This window comes from Pangasianodon hypophthalmus, chromosome 12 (assembly GCF_027358585.1).
Source record: "Pangasianodon hypophthalmus isolate fPanHyp1 chromosome 12, fPanHyp1.pri, whole genome shotgun sequence".
Classification (NCBI taxonomy): Eukaryota; Metazoa; Chordata; class Actinopteri; order Siluriformes; family Pangasiidae; genus Pangasianodon; species Pangasianodon hypophthalmus.
Window position 1 is genome coordinate 19361996 of NC_069721.1, and position 19587 is coordinate 19381582.

The 19587-nt window shown below is 37.8% G+C and overlaps 1 protein-coding gene across 2 annotated transcripts in view; it reads right to left on the minus strand.

Moving 5' to 3' along the window:
- The window catches only part of dock1 (dedicator of cytokinesis 1), a 258880-nt gene that overhangs the window by 9251 nt on the left and 230042 nt on the right, over positions 1-19587 (minus strand). For both annotated transcript variants that reach the window (XM_026915791.3, XM_026915792.3), the window contains exons 41-47: positions 18824-18965; positions 18458-18539; positions 16379-16463; positions 15136-15222; positions 12976-13152; positions 10553-10636; positions 1876-2013 (exon numbers count right to left, since the gene is read on the minus strand). In XM_026915791.3, the coding sequence (XP_026771592.2) occupies positions 1876-2013; positions 10553-10636; positions 12976-13152; positions 15136-15222; positions 16379-16463; positions 18458-18539; positions 18824-18965 (795 nt within the window). The remainder of the gene's footprint in view (positions 1-1875; positions 2014-10552; positions 10637-12975; positions 13153-15135; positions 15223-16378; positions 16464-18457; positions 18540-18823; positions 18966-19587) is intronic.

Here is a 19587-nt window from a genome sequence, read left to right on the forward strand (position 1 = left end):
GCTATGTTAACATGTCAGCTATTTGAACAGCTGCTTGTGCTGGTATTTGTTCTGATATGTTAGCCTGCTAAATTTTTTATGAAAAAATTAGAATTTCACTGAACTTGCAACTAGCAAAGTTTTACATGCAAAGCATCCAATGGACGATGAAGACCCAGCTCTACAATAAGCACTTAAATGAACACTAATTATGCACAGGTGAATAAGTGATGCATATTTTCTTTCAATGTGTGAGCACAGCTTGTTGGAATCTTTAGCCTCCAATCTAATGCAGTATAATGATTTGTTTTTCAAGCAGATAAAATCACTGTGGGTTAAGACCATCTGCTGAATGCCATAAATATAACTTTAAATGCAAATCCAGTCAAAGTGGGAGTTCTAGTCTTATGTCCCTGAGTGTATTTTGGCTCTCTGTGTGTCTCCCTCTCCCTCCCTCACTAGCTACGTTTACATGCAGTCTAATAATCCATAAATAACCCAACTGAGAGCTCAACTGGGAATGTATACACTTCAATCAGAATAGATTAAACCAGTTGAGGCCAATCTGAATGAAATTTCTATCCAACTGAATGAGGTGGATAATCCTTTCAATAATCAGTTACAGCGAATAACAGCCATGCTTGTGTCTGATTACTTTCACTATCAGAATCTGTGCATGTGTATGGGTCATAAGTGCTCCTTGTGCTATAAAAACTTTGTGTAAGAAAACACGGTTAAATTCTTAAGCCAATAAACAGATTTAAATCTGTTTAAAATAGCTGCGAGGTCAAACTAACATTTCGAGGCTTAGGCCAATCTTTGCATAATAACGTAGCCACTCTCTATCTCTCTTTTCTCCCAGAAGAGAAACAGATTCAACACAGGGATTAGTACGTCGGGAATGCCATCGCTTCTTTAGAACAATATAATATGGAAGATGTGGGAGACAATGGCGGCACATTTGAGCTCACTGCATCAGTCAAAGTTAACAGCTGACACCCCAGCTGTATGCTAGTTTTGTACTTTGTCAATTTTTAGCTCTATGAGATATACATGGGCTTAAAACTTAGTAAACAGGGTGTGTAACCTTAATGATTGCTTGTATATGAGACAAGATGGCACGTTATCAGCATATCCACGTTGGTATAGATGTCAGACATGTGCACTCTGTAAATGCCAGTAATTGTGCCATTTATAGCTGTCTGGAAACCCTTGGGTGCCTTTTCTTTTGGGAATTCTACCTTTTTCCTTTTATGTTTTTGATTAGATACAGAGAATGGGAAAGTCTGATATTTTCTTCTTGTTTTGTCCGAAATAGTTCAGGTAAAAATCTCAATTAGTGATGTCATTTTGTTTATTATTTTGGTATTATTTTCCTCACCATGACGCTATTTTCTCAGGCAGCAAGTTTACCTTTCTATATTTCTCAAAACATTTGGAAATTTTGAATCTGCACTTTTTCTGTTACAACTTATTTTTGAGAGAAACAAAAAGGGTCGTATTACTATAGTAACAATCAATGACTCTAGTCAATGCACATAAATCTTGCAAGACTTCACACCACGTGGTTACCTAAAAAAATACAACTCCATGTCACATAAGGAATAATGTCGGATTTGGGTCACTCTTACCTCATGTGGTCAGAGTTCACTGAATTTTTACTTTTATATTTAGATTACTGAGAATATGACAGCTCACTGCAGCTTCTAAAAGGACCTTTAAATGACCTTTAATGTATTAATATTGAGATAATATTTGCATATTTGAATTAATAGGAACTCATTCAGGAAGAATACTTTTAATCATACCTAAGCATATACTGATGGCGGATTTTAAAGCAGGGCTCGAGACAAACTGAAATTCAAAATGTTTGTTTTGTTTCAGTTCAGTTCTTACCAGCGATTTCACACCGTACTGTTTCTCCACCTTCTCTTTTAACTGTTTGAAGCATGCCTCGAGACGCTCGTGGAATGGTCGCAGGGCCTCAGTCACCTTCTCACCATGAATACGCACACCTTCTGCCAGGTATGGGATCTGAAATGGAGCGCGCGCACACACACACACACACACACACACAGTTGGTTTAAGTTTTACATACCAGTCAAAAACACTCTGTGGCACTTTATTAGGTACACCTACCCATTAATGCAACTAATGTAATTTTGACAGTGGTGTGGCTGGCCGCTTTATGTCCCAGGGCACCCTCATGTCTGTTACCTTCTGGCTCTCCCTTTTAGTTATTCTGTCATAGCTAGTCTTGCCAGAGTCCCTGCTTGCATTCTGCACACATTGTCTTTAACCATTACGTGACAGTGAGCATACCTAATATTCTCTCTCTCTCCCCTTCTCTCTCCCTTTGTCTCTCCCTTTGTCTCTCCCTTTCTTTCTCTCGAGCTACACATGCTACTCCTGAGATACCAGTGATCCCGACCCCTTCTCTCTGGACCTGACTGATGCCCTACTTCTGGTTGGAGTTCTCATCACTTGGAAATCCCTCGCTGCTGCAGAGGATGGCCCAACACGGACAGCCTAAAGATACATGAGATTACTGTGGATGGTACCACTTCTAAACCATGAAGATGGCTTTGGACTGCAATTGCTATGATAGCTTTAGGACCGCAGTTGCCACGAACAGTTTTGCACTCATCAGTGAACAGTGGATAACCAACAAAATAGACTTCATGTGAAAATGTAATGAATTTCCTTGTTAACAATTACACTATTTGCCCATGTAGTACACAGTTGTAGAAGGGAATTTCTAATTTCTAACTTTTATAATTGCACTATCCTGTGTCTCCCAGATGAAGATGAGTTCCCTTTTGAGTCTGGTTCCTCTCAAGGTTTCTTCCTCATATTGTCTCAGGGAGTTTTTCCTTTCCACATTCACCTCTGGCTTGCTCATTAGGGATAAATTTATAAATTTAAAATTTATATATTTTTGTAAAGCTACTTTGTGACAATGTCCATTGCTAAAAGCACTACACAAATAAAATTGAATTGAACTAAATTAATCAGGCAATCGTGGCAGCAGTGCAATGCTTAAAATCATGTAGATAAGGGCCAGCAGCTTTAGGTAATGTTCACATAAACCATCAGAATGGGGAAAAAATGTGATGTCCATTATTTTGATCGTGGCATGAATGTTGATGCCAGACAGGCTGGTTTAAGTATTTCTATAACTCCTGATCTCCTGGGATTTTCACACACAACAGTCTCTAGAGTTTACTCAAAATGGTGGGTAGTTCTGTGGACTGCAATGCCTTGTTGATGAGAGAGGTCAACGGAGAATGGCAAGACTGGTTTGAGCTGAGCGAAAGGCTACAGTAACTCAGATAACCAGTCCGTACAATTGAGGTGAGCAGAAAAGCATCTCAGAAAGCACAACACGTCAAACCTTGAGGCGGATGAACAGAAGAATACCACGTCAGGGTTTCACTTCTGTCAGCCAAGAACAGAAAGCTGAGGTTTCAGTGGGCACAGGTTCACCAAAGCTGGACAGTTGAAGACTGGAAAAATGTAACCTGGTCTGATGAATCTCGATTTCTGCTGAGGCACACAGATGGTAGGGTCAGAATTTGGTGCCAACAGCATGAATCCATGGACCCAACCTGCCTTCTCTCAACAGTCCAGGCTGGTGGAGGTAGTGTAATGGTGTGGGGAATGTTTTTTGGTACACTTTGGGCCAATTAATACCAAGCAATCATTGCTTCAGTGCCGCAGCCTATTTGAGTTTTTTTGCTGACCATGTGCATCCCTTCATGGCCACAATTTACCCATTTTCTAATTGCTACTTCCAGCATGTCACAAGTGCACCATGTCACAAAGCAAAAGTCATCTCAAACTGGTTAATGAACATTTAATGAACAGTTAGTGGCCTTCTCAGTCACCGGATCTGAATCCAATAGGACAACTCTGAGATGCGGTAGAACGGGAAATTCACAGCAGGAAAGTGCACCTGAAAAATCTGTAGGAACTGCATGATGCAATCATGTCAGCATGGACCAGAATCACAAAGGAATGTTTCCAACATCTTGTGGAATCCATGTCACGAAGTATTGTGGCTGTTTTGAGCGCAAAGTGAGGCCCTAGTATTAGTATAGTGCTTGGTAAGTGTATATAACAACAATTACACTGAGCCATTTTAAAATTCAAAACAGTTCTGCTGTTACTAAGTAAGTAATTAAAATGCAGTAAATAATTGAAAGAAACTGTATTTTAAATAAACAGTTTTATAAAAACTGCATGAATAATACTCCAATTTCAGTTGTCACAAAGCATTTTTAAGAAATCCAGTTTATCTTGAGATCCTAATGAGTGAGCCGGAGGCGACAGTGGCTTGGAAAAACCCCACGTGAAGAAGAAACCTTGAAAGGAACCAGACTCGAAAGCAAACCCATACTTTCCTTGGTGACACCAGATAATACTTAAAACCCTGATACTCTAAATCATTACCCAGTCCTTTGGTGTTTGTACGCCACACTTACCCGGTTAACACCTATAAACATGGAAATGGTAAAAGAAAGCTTTATTATTATTATTATTATTATTGTTATTACTATTAATTGGACAGCTGCAGGATGCGTATTTCAGATTGGATTTAGACAGCAATGCTTCAGGTATAAGGATCTGAGCTCTTCCCTTCACTGGGATTTGCTTAACAGACTGTGTATGTGGCTACATTAGGATCTATCAGTGGTATATGGTTGCTCAAAACTCTCTTCAGATACACTGAAAAAGATGGCACTTGTCATTTTTCCATCAGCTGTCCTCTCAAATACACATCGTGTGAGATACGCATCTCATGTGGCTCAGTATCACTGATCTAAACACTTGCCTCTCAGATCTGATTGATTTTTCAGGGGTTTGTCAGTCCTAAATCCACATTTTGGTGTTGGATTATTTATTTTTTGCATCCAGAAAGGAAAATGTTAAGAAGCTAGCCTGTAGTTTATCTCCAGTCTCATTTCAACCAATCCTGGGTTAAAGTGTAATGATGTGTTAATTTCACTGAGGTGTTCTGGACTGACTTTTACCACACACCAGGTATTAACCAGACAAACCCTGACTCCTGCTTCATCACATCCCTGTAAGTATTTGATATGTCTCCTGTGTTGCATTGTAGGCTCTGACACATAAAACAGGCAGAACAATCTAACACAGGGTGAATGTTTATTTGCAAGACAGATTGCAGGGCAGTGTGTATTACTATGGATTTAGGACAAGGCTTCATCCAGGAGCATCAATCAATTGTAACATATCCCATTTTCTGCTGATTCTGAAAGCACTGGGTTCTCACCTGAATAGCCTATGCAATTTCACAAACACTATATATAAGAAATAGTCCTGCAGACGTCTAAATGGTGTTTACTAGAAACACAGTTAGACACAGCACTGTGCAAAACCTCATTTCCTTCAAACCTAAAAGCAAGAGGAATTGAGATTTGTGGCAAATATAAAGCCCAAGCTACGTGACAGAGATATGAGACAGAAAATGCAAACGTCTGTCACTAGGAGCTGACGCAATGCATGGCAATCAGCTGCCTGATCACGTCTGAACACAGATCCTGACTCATTTTAGACATAATTAAATGTTATCCACAGCCCAACATCAAACACCAAGTCGAGGGTGTTTCATGCTGCTTGATGCATTGATCATTTCTAAAACTGGTCAGTGGGTGAGGCTGTTTACAAAACACTCTGGTTTAATGGCGGGAAAATGATGGACTTCTCGGTCCATCCAGGCATTTTTTTTTTTATTTTAGTGCAGTTTGAACTGCACTTCACTTTTAAAATTCCATTCTAGTTATCTGACGCTTTTCACAATTACATTTTCCTCTACCCTGGATGCCATCACATCCAGGCTGTGTTCCTGCCTCATACCAGTGATCTCAGGATAGACTCCTGATCCACCATGACCCTGACCGTGATAGATCACTGAAGATGGATGAATGCATAAATCCTCTTCTTCAGGCCTGTTTTCTATTCTTCCATCCCACCTCTGTAGCTCTAGTATTAGAATTAGTCCAATACACACCCCTGTCTAGGCTGCAGGGTTTCATTTTATTGTATTTATTTGCACAAATGAGGAAGATTAAAAAAAAAAAAAAAAGAATAACACAACAATATACAAAAACACTAATCTGTAGATAATAACACCCCTAGAGGTTTATGTAGTTTTTACGTCAGAAATCCTCAGTTAAAGGAATAGTCCATCATTTTTCCATCCTTTTTTGCGCCATTGACAAGAATTTCAGCAGGTCTACCTGTACTAAGAAATGAACAGAAAACTGTGTAACTTTAAACTTACTCCTAATGGAAGTCTAAAAGCAGTTGTTGATGTGTCAATATACATTTGGGAAAAAGATATATGCAGAACATTTCTAGGTATTCTTCAGGCAAAGGTATTCATCAACTATGCTAAATCTGTATAGTTCATCCTTCTAGAGATAGAAGTACTTTTTCAGAGAGAAGAATTTGTGGTTATAAGTTAGTGATGTAGCTAGTTTGGGTTTGATGAATAGTAGGTACTTGTTCCAGTGACTCAAAGCTGACTGAAACTATTAAAGAACATGCTTAAGCAGAACCTGCTCTCATTTAGTCTCATCCTAAGACCTTTTCTGCCTTAACGTAATGGTTTCTGTTATATAGTCATATATTGATTGAATAACTGCCTTTAGACATCCATTATTAAAGTTTTTTTTCAGTTCTTTTCTCACAACACACTGATATTCTTATTAGTAGTTAATTGCGCAGGTTGAAAAACCATGGATTATTCCTTTACACCTGCAACACCTCCAAAACCCTTTTATTTCACTGCGTATTAATGCTCGGCATAAAAATACGAACTGAATGGGTGAAGTGGTTTGAGATTTCCTTCAAAAATGCTGTAAGTGTAGGAAAGCACAGATCATACAATATTAAAATGCTTTCAAAAATATATGTAAGTGGGAAAAATATGCCTCCGCAAGCATTTCCACATTCACAAGGCGTAGCAGTGCAGCTTCAGGATTAGCTTGGCTCTTAACCCAGAAATGCTGAATGCATGCAAATAAAGAGAAACCTGATCCTGTATCAGCACCCGTCTTTTAATATTCTTGGAAAAAAACGAGCATCCTGACACAATCACTTTCATACAGGGAAATGGCGTGAAAGTGGCGTCTTTGAACTTCGCTATTTCACTACTTTCAACAATCAGTGGACATGTTTATGAGTACTTCTCCATTTATTCTGATTAAACATATACTTTCCCTTTCTGCGTTGTACACTTTCTTGTTTCTCTTTTGCTCACTTTTAAGGCTTTGTGAATTAGAGCTATCAACTTGCAACACATTTATTAGTCACAACATGTGAATTGTGACAAGATGCTAAGAAACAGTGTTTTCACACTGACAGCCTGAGACATGCATTTACTGGAGCTCTGTGTTATTTAAACCTGCAGCCTTCACATGGTATTTTACTGGGATGCACAAATTTCACATTTGTGAGCAAAATCCCATTATCCATCTCACAATGGGTTTGTGTTCAAACAGTTTATCACCTGCATTTTTTCTCTGCTTTTGCCACATTCTTGGATTCGGCTGGTAATTTGCACATCCTGGACTATTCCATTCATTTCACAGAGAATTTTGTCCTCAGCCTAATGACCAACAGCTGCTTCTTAATTTCTGAATTTCTCCAATTTCCAGACATTTCTTATTTTCTTCTTTTTAGTGACTTCAGGCTTACCTCCTCTCATAGCTTTACTGTGCTAATGTTTTAAATCGGCTGCTTCCAGAACTATGAATATTGAGGGGGAAAAAAAAAAAAAACCTAGTGTATATCTGTGGAAGGGGCAGCTCCAGGATAACAGCGTAAATGATTTCGACAGGTGCAAATTCAGTGCTTTCCAAAACAAATATATGTTATATCCTGCATCCTTTCCAATACTGTGATTTGGCTTTTCCAACGGGTGAGTGTTATTCATGTTTGGTCTGACATGGAGTCAATAGGATGAATATTAAGAAGACATCATCCTCTTTTCCCCAAAAATTTATTAGCTTCTGTTTACACATAAGCCTGCTGATCATTTCCCGGAAAATTGTACTAAGTGGCGCTCCAGATGATTGCCAGGTCAATTTTCCCAAGATTGTGATTGGCTCATGTTCACCCCAACCCTTTCCTAATTAATTATCTCTGAATTAACGTGCGGAATGAGCTCCAGTCTGAAAGAACGTATATCCCAATGAGCAGCAAGCTAGTATATCTTATTTAGAGCATCATAGACACACAATCAAAAAGGGCTAAATCTATCTGATTACACAATTTAAAAAAAATTTTTTTTTTAACCATGTCATACTCCTGACCCACATATACTGCAGCTTGGAAAATTAGTCTTATTGCTACTCTATGAACCAGTGACTGCTGCCCATGCAGTTTCTCTCAAAACCTCAGCCTCTGTTTGTTATAGACTGCCTGCCACTTCACAAAATGGCCTCTACATGTCATTTTCCTCCCTTGCGCATTTATAAAGGCAGCGAGTACTTCAGCGCCTATTACACAGTGAGGAGGGTCATGAGTTGAGGGTAAGTGTGTATGACATGTGCCCTAGAGCAGATAACAACCTGCACAAGGGGAGAGCTCACAAAATCGATCACACACAGCACTGAACAAGCTAAAGACACATAATGCAAAGAGAAGAATGATTAGAAAACAGTTAAAATTGTGCATTATTATAGATTAGATGTGGACAAATCATGAATTGATTAAGTAGAACATGAGGTAAGTGAAAGCTACAATGTGCTTGGCCAGTCCCATGTTTTGGATGCCTGAAAACACAATTAACTAGCCTAAAATAGTGGTAGCTAACATAATCCAAATGTATGAGCGAGTTAGCCATGCAAGTGCATTAAAACAGATTAGGGACGTGCACACTCCACACAGAAGATAAGCAAGGACTACTACCAAGTTACTGTTCAGGGCCATTAGAAGTAATGTGCCCGTGTGTATAAAGAACTAGAAACTGTATAGTGCATGAGCTTCATGTGTCTTGGAGGAAATGTGTTAAAAAAAAAAAAAAGAAAGAAAAAAAGAAAGAAAAAAAACTCCAACACGACAGAACATATGGGAAAAATAGATGTTTCATCGGACAAGTTTATTGACAGTCTGACTGTCGCTGTCTCTACTCAGCTCAACACCTGACCGTGTATACACAAAACAATTACCCGAACTCTGAAAACAAGACCGATTGCTGCAATTATATATATTTATAGGTGTAATGAAAAATTGCGCTGAAGCATCTGCTGCTTTGGCTGAACATTTGTGAGAACATATGCTGGAGCATCTTCCAGATACTTTCTTTTTAACTGTGTGTTATGAGCTCTCATGGCTTTTTCTTGTGTTTGATACTTTATTAGTGCACATTTTACAATCCTGCTGCAACCTGCTATACCAACCTCATCAATAAAACTAATAAAATGACTAAATATTCACAAGAAGTGTGAGATTGATTATATTTATCTATATTTATCTAAAGGAAGAGCTGTCAGTTGAAATAATACAGAGATACCTAGCTTTGGTAAAGCAGTGAAGTATAGCACATCTCTCTAAGTAAAGTGAAGCATGAAAATTCATTTTTTCATTGATTTTTTGTAAACTATTTTCCTGCTTTTTTTTTTTTTTTAAATCTGTGCAGTTGCTGAGATGCAGACTGTCAAACATAACTGATGCCCAGCTGAAAAAAATTGCAAACAAAAGCTCTACAGCTCTCTGCTTGTCAATCAGCAATACAGTGGAAACAATGATTAATATACTTATTATAAATTATTATTTAATATTAATATTCATTATTTAATAAAAAAATAAGAATGCCAAATAATGTGCCAAATTTAAATCACTCAACCAGAGGTTGTGTCTTTGAGGCCACACACGGATGCAAAGATTAACCCATTATATTTCTGAGTACGCTAGTTTAATGATCATTCTCAGATATTCTATAAAATTCTGTTGTCAAATCTTACTGTATATTAACATCTAGCTAGCATTATGAGTTCATTATCAGATAATCAGTATTTATAAATTTGATTTAAAAATCTTCTCTCAAATTCTGTCAGGTTGGCTCATGCTAGCTGTGTGTCTAGTGTTAACAGCAAATACTATGAACATTTATGGATATGTCTGGGCTACCAAACAGTGACGATTAGGGAATATTTTTATAATTATCCTCTAAAAAAAATCCTCACAGGTTAGTCCACGTTAGGCAGCTAACTACCATTAACAGTAAAGATAATAATGAATACAACATGAAATCCTTGAGACTTTCAACTTCCTATTTGAAGTCAACATTCCCATCTATTATCTTTATGACATCTTCTATAGTGTGTTATCGGCTCACAGGCCCTATAGAGGGAAAAAAAAGCCTCATTCACACAAGAGAAAATTTCTCTCATGAAGAGTATCATTATCATTATGCAGTGTACTTTACAGCTCTTTAGTAGTTAGCAGCAATCTTGGCAGAAGGATCTCTGGCTGGTTTTTATCTGTCAGTTGTTTAGGATCAGCGTTGGCTTTGGGACAGAAAGAGCTGTAAAGGACGTACCTGCCAGGCGATCAGGTCCTTCAGCTTGTCAATCTTCTCCTGGTCCTCAGGGTGCTCCTGGATGTACTTCTCTGTGAAAAATGCCTGCAGTGGACAAGATTGAGAGAGACAGCTTTGAGATTATTCTAATTACATATAACTACACAGTCGTATAACACTTCCTATGAATATTCATAATTTACTATATATACATTTTTAACGTGCTAGGGTCCCTGGAGGACTAGTGGTTAGGTAACAGCGCTCTCACTGCTGCAGCTCGGGTTCGATTCCCGGCCAGAGAACCAACCCCAGCCACTGGAGTTGCGTGCAACAGTGCGCTCTCAGTGCCAAGCCCAAGCCCGGATAAAATGGGGGGTTGTGTCAGAAAGGGCACCCGGCATTAAAAAAAAAAAAAAAAAAAAAAAAAAAAAAAAAAAACATGCCAAATCAAATATGCGGACCAATGATCCGCTGTAGTGACCCCTAATGGGAGCAGCCGTAAGAGGAACAACAACAATTATAATGTGCTAAATACCAAACATAATACCTTAAAAATGCCTTGCATACCTAGTTAAAAAAATAGTTATAGCCACATGAGTAACATTCTAAAGCTTTTCATTTCATGTCACAGGTAGCAAATTGAAGTTGGGCCAACATCAGCCATTCCACTGGGACACCACTGTGCCCACGTCAGTTTACTACCTGGGCTGTTACATAGCGCATTATCTGTTCACAACAATGTTGTTACAATAACACAGACAAAAGAAACCGAATAAATATATTTTAAGACATATAGCCTGTAATCACCTGGCATAATGCTCTATTTATCCCTTTCCTCTTACATTACAATAGCTGTAAATAGTCGCTTTCTCACTATCCTTGTTTTTTCTCTACGACTTTAATTGCAGCCTTCTCCTTACAGAAAACTTCAACACAGCCATGTGTTCAAAATCATACAAGTCTCTGACTTCGTGGTTAAGATAGAAATGATAACATATTATAATTAGTGCATTAATATTAATCTGTGATTTGAATTATAGCTGGAACCACCATCAGAGCTGTTAACCAATCAGATTTGAGAGTTCAACAGGCTGTGGTACAAAAATGGTGTGTATGCTATATTGAATGTTATACATGCATTCATAATACATTATGAATATAGGCTTCATGAGAAGTGTTACCCTGAAAAAAAAATATAGCACTCAAATAGTAATACTTTTAAACTTTGTATATTCTGTTCAATTGAGAAGAGAGGGGAAAAACGGAATACTAACTGATCTAAAAGGCAGAAGTTGGAAGAGAAACTTTTTTTAGTTGGGAGAGGCACATTAAAGAAAAATGCCAAGGGGTTTCTTGAGGATTTTCTGCATGTTTCACATTGTGCATACTTCTTAAGAAAGATAAAAAAACAAAAAACAAATATTACATCATACAGACTTCTACAGAGTGTAGACCAGGTGAACTTGCTTCTTGAAAATATATAATATTGCTACTGCAGTGAAGCAATATTTCCCAGCAGTTGAGCTATTATTTTCATCTTATAGTAAGCCCTGTTAAGGAAAAGAGACCAGTAGTCTTCTAACTTGCCTGGGACTATTATACTGGCTCAGTTTTGTTTCAGTGTTGTGTTGAGCTCCCAAGTCATTATTACCTGAGAGTTCATAACTGTGTGCAATGCACCTTCATGTCTGATCTGTCAGATTTAACACCACATACGTTGGCCAGAATTCTGGCTATGAAACTAATATTTAAATAACAATTTTATGCAAAGTCTTTCAGTGAATGTTAAAGAAGACATTCAAATTCATGCAATAACTCAAGACTGTGATGCTGTTCAGCTGTTTTTATGTTTGTCTGTTTGCATAAGATCATTTTGAACCTGAAACAGGGTGCAGTTTTAAGCCTTGTAGAAGCCTATTAGAGGCAATTTGCACACATTATTCTACTTTAGATGTATTTTACAAACCCAAGCAAAATCATTTTAAAACACTGTTAAATGCTGAAGAGGATTTCTTTTGCTCTTCTGTTGATAAAAGTCTTTGTATCTCCAGTGTGGTTTCGTTGTTTTGAGTGAGTGATGGATAAAACAGAGAAGTAAACAGTTATCAGAGTGCATGCTGAGCTTTTTGCTACTTCCTTGATGGCACTTCACATTTTATTTTTGCATTCATTTGATTCCTGCAGCACTTGAGTGATTAGTGCCTTTGGAGACATCATGCAGGTATCTAAACAAATGATTTAGATATTGCTGCTTCAATTAACAAGACAATTATTCTCAATGAGCATTCCCCCAAAGCTAAAATCCATTCGTAGTTGAACAGCTTTCATAGCATTTGATATTTATTACACTTTTCTCTTTTAGCATTAAGCATTTAACACCAGTTATTCCAATCAGTTGGATTGAATGATTTGTGCTTTCTCTTAGGTGAAAACGTGGTTCTAACCTTTTCATAGTTAGCAAATCCACCCATGACGGCAGGATCCACAATGCCATTGAGCAGCATGGACAGGGGGTTGATGGGAAGGTTGGGGTCATTGAGATGGCGCTGGACCATGTTGTTGATCTTCTCATTGGTCAGTTGCATGGTCTCCATGGCGTTCTCCAGAGGGCTAATCTCTTCCTGTAAAGACAGAGATATGCAGACTTAAATATTAAAAGTAGGAAATCACAGCAGAATAAAGCAGCAGTCGCAACAGATCAATATTTTTTACAAAGATAAAGCAAAGAAAAAAAAAATGAGGTCCTTGTGCGATGTAATTTTAATAGCTAATGCTAGGCCCAGCAAGGACTCGTGCTTGCAAATTAATAACAAATCACCTGATTTAAGTCACTGAAAACATATAAAAGTTGTGATTTCTTGAAATTTATCATGACAAAAGGTTTGTTAGCTAGTTAAAAAAAAAGGTATTCAGGGGTTCTGTAAGGCTTCATCAGATAATTAAGTGTTCTTAGCTTTCTAAAAATATTTCTACTTCGAACTGTAAAAGGTAAACACTCTGCTGTAGGGCTACATATAACTTTTACTGACCCTTAAAGGTTCTTAGCTTTCTAAGAGTGTAGCTTTTTTTTTTTAAACTATAAGTAACAAGAGACCTTAAGAAAATAGCAAAGCAAAGGTCAGGGGCGACTGTTGTTTAATACTTAGCAGTTCCTCCACTTTTCCTGCAAAAAAGACTAATTTTTTATTGTCCTTATCTGTTCTACAGGTTCAGGAACTCAAGGTATTAAAGATCACCTAGATGAACTGAGCTCAAAGCAAATTAACTCCTACTAGAAGTAAATTCATCTTTCCTTTATTTAATGTCCTGTTCAAAGGTGAATTTTATGTGCTTTTGCTTTGACCAATGTCAAATACTTTCAAAGAAAACAATTAAATTTGTTGCTGAAAAGTCTGCATTAATGTCAGCATTTCTCAAAAAAGATGCTATATAACTCTATTTAAATGAAGCTTCTACTACCTCCTTATCCAATGTGCTAAAAGAAACTACAAGAAAAATGTCACGTCTAATCCAGTTTGAATTCTTAAAAAAACTGCTATCCTATCGTTTCTGATAGGGGTTTAAAAAGGTAATCTGTTCATCTGGATTTTTACTGCTGGGACTGGATATTTACTGCAGATTGTCCCTTATTCATTCCCTGTCTGTGAGAAGGATGTCACAACACACTGTGAGAGACTGAAGCTGAGACCGAAACAAATCTGTCTGTTCCTGGCCACAACACATAGCTCTGCAAATAGCTAATGAGAACATCGTGAGGATTATCAGAATAAACAACAACATCTGAATATGGACAGAAATATACGCACATGATGAAGATGGAGGGAGCGTAAGGGAGAGGAGGATTTGTGTTTGTGATTATGTGAGAAAGAAAATAAGAATCAACTGACAAAAAAAAAAAAATCAGCAATCTGGGCATCAGATGAGTGAAACTAGATCAGCTTGAGCTACACACACACACACACACACACACACACACACAGGGAATGGGGAAAAAAATGGGAACATTTAGAGGAGAGAGGGAGTGAGAGAGATAGTGAGAGATTTGTGTGGGAGAAGCACTCAAGCTGAGAAACTAACGAAGCTGCTTTGTCAAAGATTTCCTAAATTCCTGATCAAGGCCTGAATTATTATAGAACACAATCCAGACTAATTAATCAGCACAAAAGTGCTAACCTCAGCACAAAACCGGAGATTCACTGAGGACATGTAGAACTATTGGGTACTGTTAACAGGCCCCTTTCTCAGGCTGATAAAACAACTCTGTGCCTTTCTCTCTCACACACACACACGTACACCCCCCTCTAAATTATTACAACCCTCAAAAGCACTTTAAATTAAGGACAAGTAAAATGACTCCTACAAACCTACTGAGTAATTTGTCATGCTGTGAGTTTATGTTTCTAATTCATTTCTTTTGCCGTTTTTGGTGTTTTCAAACCCACTGAGAATAACACTTTATATTTTGATCTAATAATCAATACCAATTTCTTTCTACAAGCAAACCTTATTCCAACACTCTAGAGCCCATTGCTTTAGAAAAAAAAAAATCTCGAACTTAATTGAGGGAAAATTAATCAGAGAACACAGTGGTTCAGTGTACTGACTGCAGAGACGGAGATGACTTCAAACCAGCGCAGGATCCCGGGGAGCTTGTAGGCTGTGACATATGTGGTCCTTTCAATCCACATATTCTATTAGACAGAACAAAATGACAAAAATGAACACAAATAGAAAAAGGAAAAAAGGTAATGGGTAAAATTATAGACGAATGGCTGCACAGGACAGACCACTTAGAAAAAGCAGTTATTTGGTTTGAACTCCTCCTGAACCTTCAGATGGCTAGACAAATCTGATTTATTTATTTTTATTAGATTTTTTTAAGCTGAATTTCCAGTGATTTTGAAACTGAATGAATTCAAAGCACCAGCAGATCAATTGTGTCTGTTATCAATTTAATTTCATACGAAGATGTCCACATGTGCTAGTTTGCCATTCAAATGGCTGAACTTACTTTCTTTTTTTAATTTGGTTCTCATTTAAAAAATTTTTTTGTGCAAATTTTTGCTGGTGCTCTGGAGTATTTAGTACTCAAACACCAACCCCCCTCCCCTCCACCCCCATCAGTCAAGTTTAATAGTCTGATTTGTTTAATTGGACTATAGTTCAGTTTGCTTGCACAGTCACACTGTTTGATCTAGTAAATTACAGCCGTTTGTTCACTGAATAAGGAAAGTTAAGCATCAATCAACACATGGATTTCATCATGGATCATGTTTAAGATTAAAGTAAAATCCAATGATAGATGGATGCGGATGCATGAAGACGGGACATATTTTATTGCATGAGACTCAGGTACTCTCCTCCATTACCTGCCTCGATTCTGAGTTTAGTCCATGCTCTTATTACAGTCTTTATGGGTAGAGACACTTCAAACAATTAAAAGCCACGTGTGCATGTCAAATTTTTATGGTTGTTGATGTTCAATAGATAATCCATAGGCTTAATAACAGGAAATGGACACTCTATTGATTAAATATATAAAATAATAACATTATAAGAAATAAATTATTATCTGTTGAAATAATGCTAAATGTCAGTTGAGTGGCTAGCTCTTGACTGTCAAGAGATGGTTTGTTCATAGCAGAATAAATATTTTGTGGTCAGACATTACATTTCATGTTTTAACAGATTTCAATTGGAAAATCTTCAATTGTTTAGGCTGCAAAAATCTCAAATCACACATCTTATTATCAGATTTAATCTGCCTTTATAAACCCAGTAGCAGTGTGCTTTGAGTATAAGCATATGTCGTTCCCTTGCCCAAGCAAATAACAAACCAATACATACAGCAAATTCATTATCCGGATCTTTCTCGCCTTTGCGGATGGGTCTGGAGTACTGGAACTTAATGACCTCATTGATGGTGTAAAAGCTGTGTGAAAGAGAGCAGAGCATCCGTTAGTGAGTCACTGATGTCTCCAGTCCAACAGCATGACACTGGGTCAGCTCTCGGATGAATGTGATATGATGGAGTAGCAGTATATAAGCTGTCATAGAGGCTAGAGGAATCTCCTGTCTACAGGAATAAGGAGCAGGGCGAACGCTTGAGGCAACGCAACGGATGGGCTTCATTTATTTATGAAAAGGAGAAAAAGACTGGAGGGAGAAGATGGGCATGCAGTAACCAGAAGTATGGCACACACTCAAGACTTTAAAAAGAACTGACAACAACTGCTCACTCTGTATTTCTCTTATATACATACACCTCCGCTGACAATGAGCCACAAAACACAGCTTTTTTTTCTTTTTTTTATCTCCTCCTCACACTCTCTGCCTGGAAATAAACGCCATCTGTTCTCAGAGGCTTTTGAATTAGATTTTGTAATTACTGTGCAATATGAATAAAATATCAAACTGAAAAGTCAGCAGCATTTCAATGCCAGCCAGATCAAAGTACATCTGGGATGTGTACAGGCTTTTCATTCATCTAGTAGAGCGTGTTTGACTAGAACAAGAAATATGTCACCCTGATGGAAAGAATACAGAGACAGCAAGGCAAAAAGACAAACACAGACCTTTGGTAAAATTCCACTCTAAGAACTAAACTTTAAAAGAACTACAGTTTCTTATACAGCTACTTCAATGCTTATAAAGTATCAGGACAGATGAGATCCTCAAGCTTTTGATCATTTGTCTACTAATTCCTTACTGTTCGTGATTCTGTATGATCACTAGTCATTTAAAAAGTTTAAGTGCTAAAGTGAAGTGAAGCTACCCTGTATACTTTTTATTTTCTTGTTGAATTCACTTGTCCAACAACCAGATATAGAAAAACTCTACTCCCTATTGACTTTCCATGTGATACATTTGTTTAAAAGTAGTATGCTCCATTTGGTTAATGGTAAAGGCCAAGTGAATTTTTTCTGGCTCTTGCCACCCGTTGCACTACACACATGCTCCAAGGATGTGGTCTGGCTGTTGTTACAAACTATTTTTACTAGGCATATTAATTAGCTTGACCAGATGCTTGACAATCTTTATGGCATGTGGAAACAGAGACAAAAGTGCAGTACTGTACAGTTCAGTATAAAAACTGTTTTATAACTCTAATGCTAGCAAAACATAGTCACCTCACATTTAAACACTTCACTGAGTGAACATGAAGATGATAGTCAGACTCAAACAATGCTTTTACATGTGATGAGAGAACACCACAGTTCATAGCCAAAATGTCAGCCAAAGACCAAAAACTTTTTTTGGTGAGGCCACAAACATGATGCTTCATCAGCAGAGATATTAGCAGGATAAAGACTGTAGATACATGAAGTAGATACACCCATTCTACAGAGTTGTATTAATGCACATAGTCTTCCTGTAATATTTTTGAGTTAAATTACATTACCTACCAATTAATTTGGCCTAACTAAAAAGAAATTATGATTTCTATGCCTGAAGCAACATGGAGGACGACAATTTTAACTCAGTTTTGTTGCATAACTCGGCAGAGTAAAATTGGTTCAATATTTCCACTTGGTGATAGCTGAGGATGCAGGAGGGGGAAGTGGAATTGCATTATTAGATAGACATTATTAGATAGATTATTAGATAGACTTTTCCCAACTGACACGCGCATGGTGACGTTCAAAATATGTAGAGGTGGACAAGAGTCACTGCGTTTTGATGGAAGATACCAGAAAAATAATTTTAATTGTTCTAAGTGATTCATTCTGATGAATTGAGCACAATATGACTTGAACTAATAGGCCGAAAAGATCAGTTTTGCTTTCAAACTATCAAGTGGCTCCTTTTTCCTTTCTGTTGGATGGAATATTAACAACCAAAATGTGTTTTAATGTGTGATCTTTAAGAATGCTGCACTGTAGTACAATGAACAATGAACAATGAGGATGAGAATGATGATGATACCTGACTATTTGCTCACACACAGGCTTGTTTTGAAATTTGGGAGGAAGCTCGAGTATCGGCTTCACTGTGAAACACTGAATATCTACACACACACAGTTAAGAAAAAAGAAACCTGTTACATTAATTAACCATATACAATTTTAGAAAACATGGTTCTTCAGATGTTTTCTGGGATGCTTAATGCTTCTTAGATTCCAAACATGTCTGATAGGCAAACTCCCTGCTGTAGGATTCTACATAGAACCTTTAAAGGCTACCCCAGAGGTACAACTGAAGCGTTTTTAATTGGGTCTAGATTTAAATGCAGCTATAAAATAAGAGAATATGGTTGTGTTGTGTGAATATGGCAGCACTATGGAAGGATACACTGGCCGGAGGAAAGGCGGAGCTCATCGCTGGGGGCAGTGGTGGTCTTCATCTTCTCAGCGTTGGGGAACTGTGTGAGCAGCCTCGCCTCAAAATCCTCCCTCCGCTCGTACTCTTTCCCCCGGTAGATAAACATCTTATTCTGCACAACACAAGCACAAAACCTGATTAACACACACAACACAAAGGCTGCAACAATCAGTCCACATGGACTTGTACAAACACACTGACATTAATGAACAAATGGCCAGGCACTGACCAGAGGACAGACCTTTTTAACCAATCAGGTCTGAAAATTCAACAGCTCCGTACTTTACCTATACACACACCAGCATGATGTGCACACACACACACACACTTTAACAATGACGCTTACAGTAGTTACAGTAAGTCTCCCTTTTGACAGAATAAATACAGTTAAATTCTGACATTCCCACAACCACAATAAAATGACACTGTAACCTGGCTAAGGCAGTGCAATGCTCAGGATCTTCAATATCAGCATACGTGCTCAGGTTCTACTGTAACTGTTAACCATGCTCTCCAAGCAAATAAGTGTTTAACACATTTACACTGCAAATATGAGCAACCCATCATACAAATGCAGTCCTATAGCATAAATCTACTGGAAGTGAGTGAGGAAGCACTTCAAGCTCTTCAGATCAATGTGCATTTATTCTGGACAATAGAAGTGCTTCTTTCTACACACTATTATACTCAAGGACATATAATCCCGCAATGTGTTCAAGGTGTGATATTGTGCA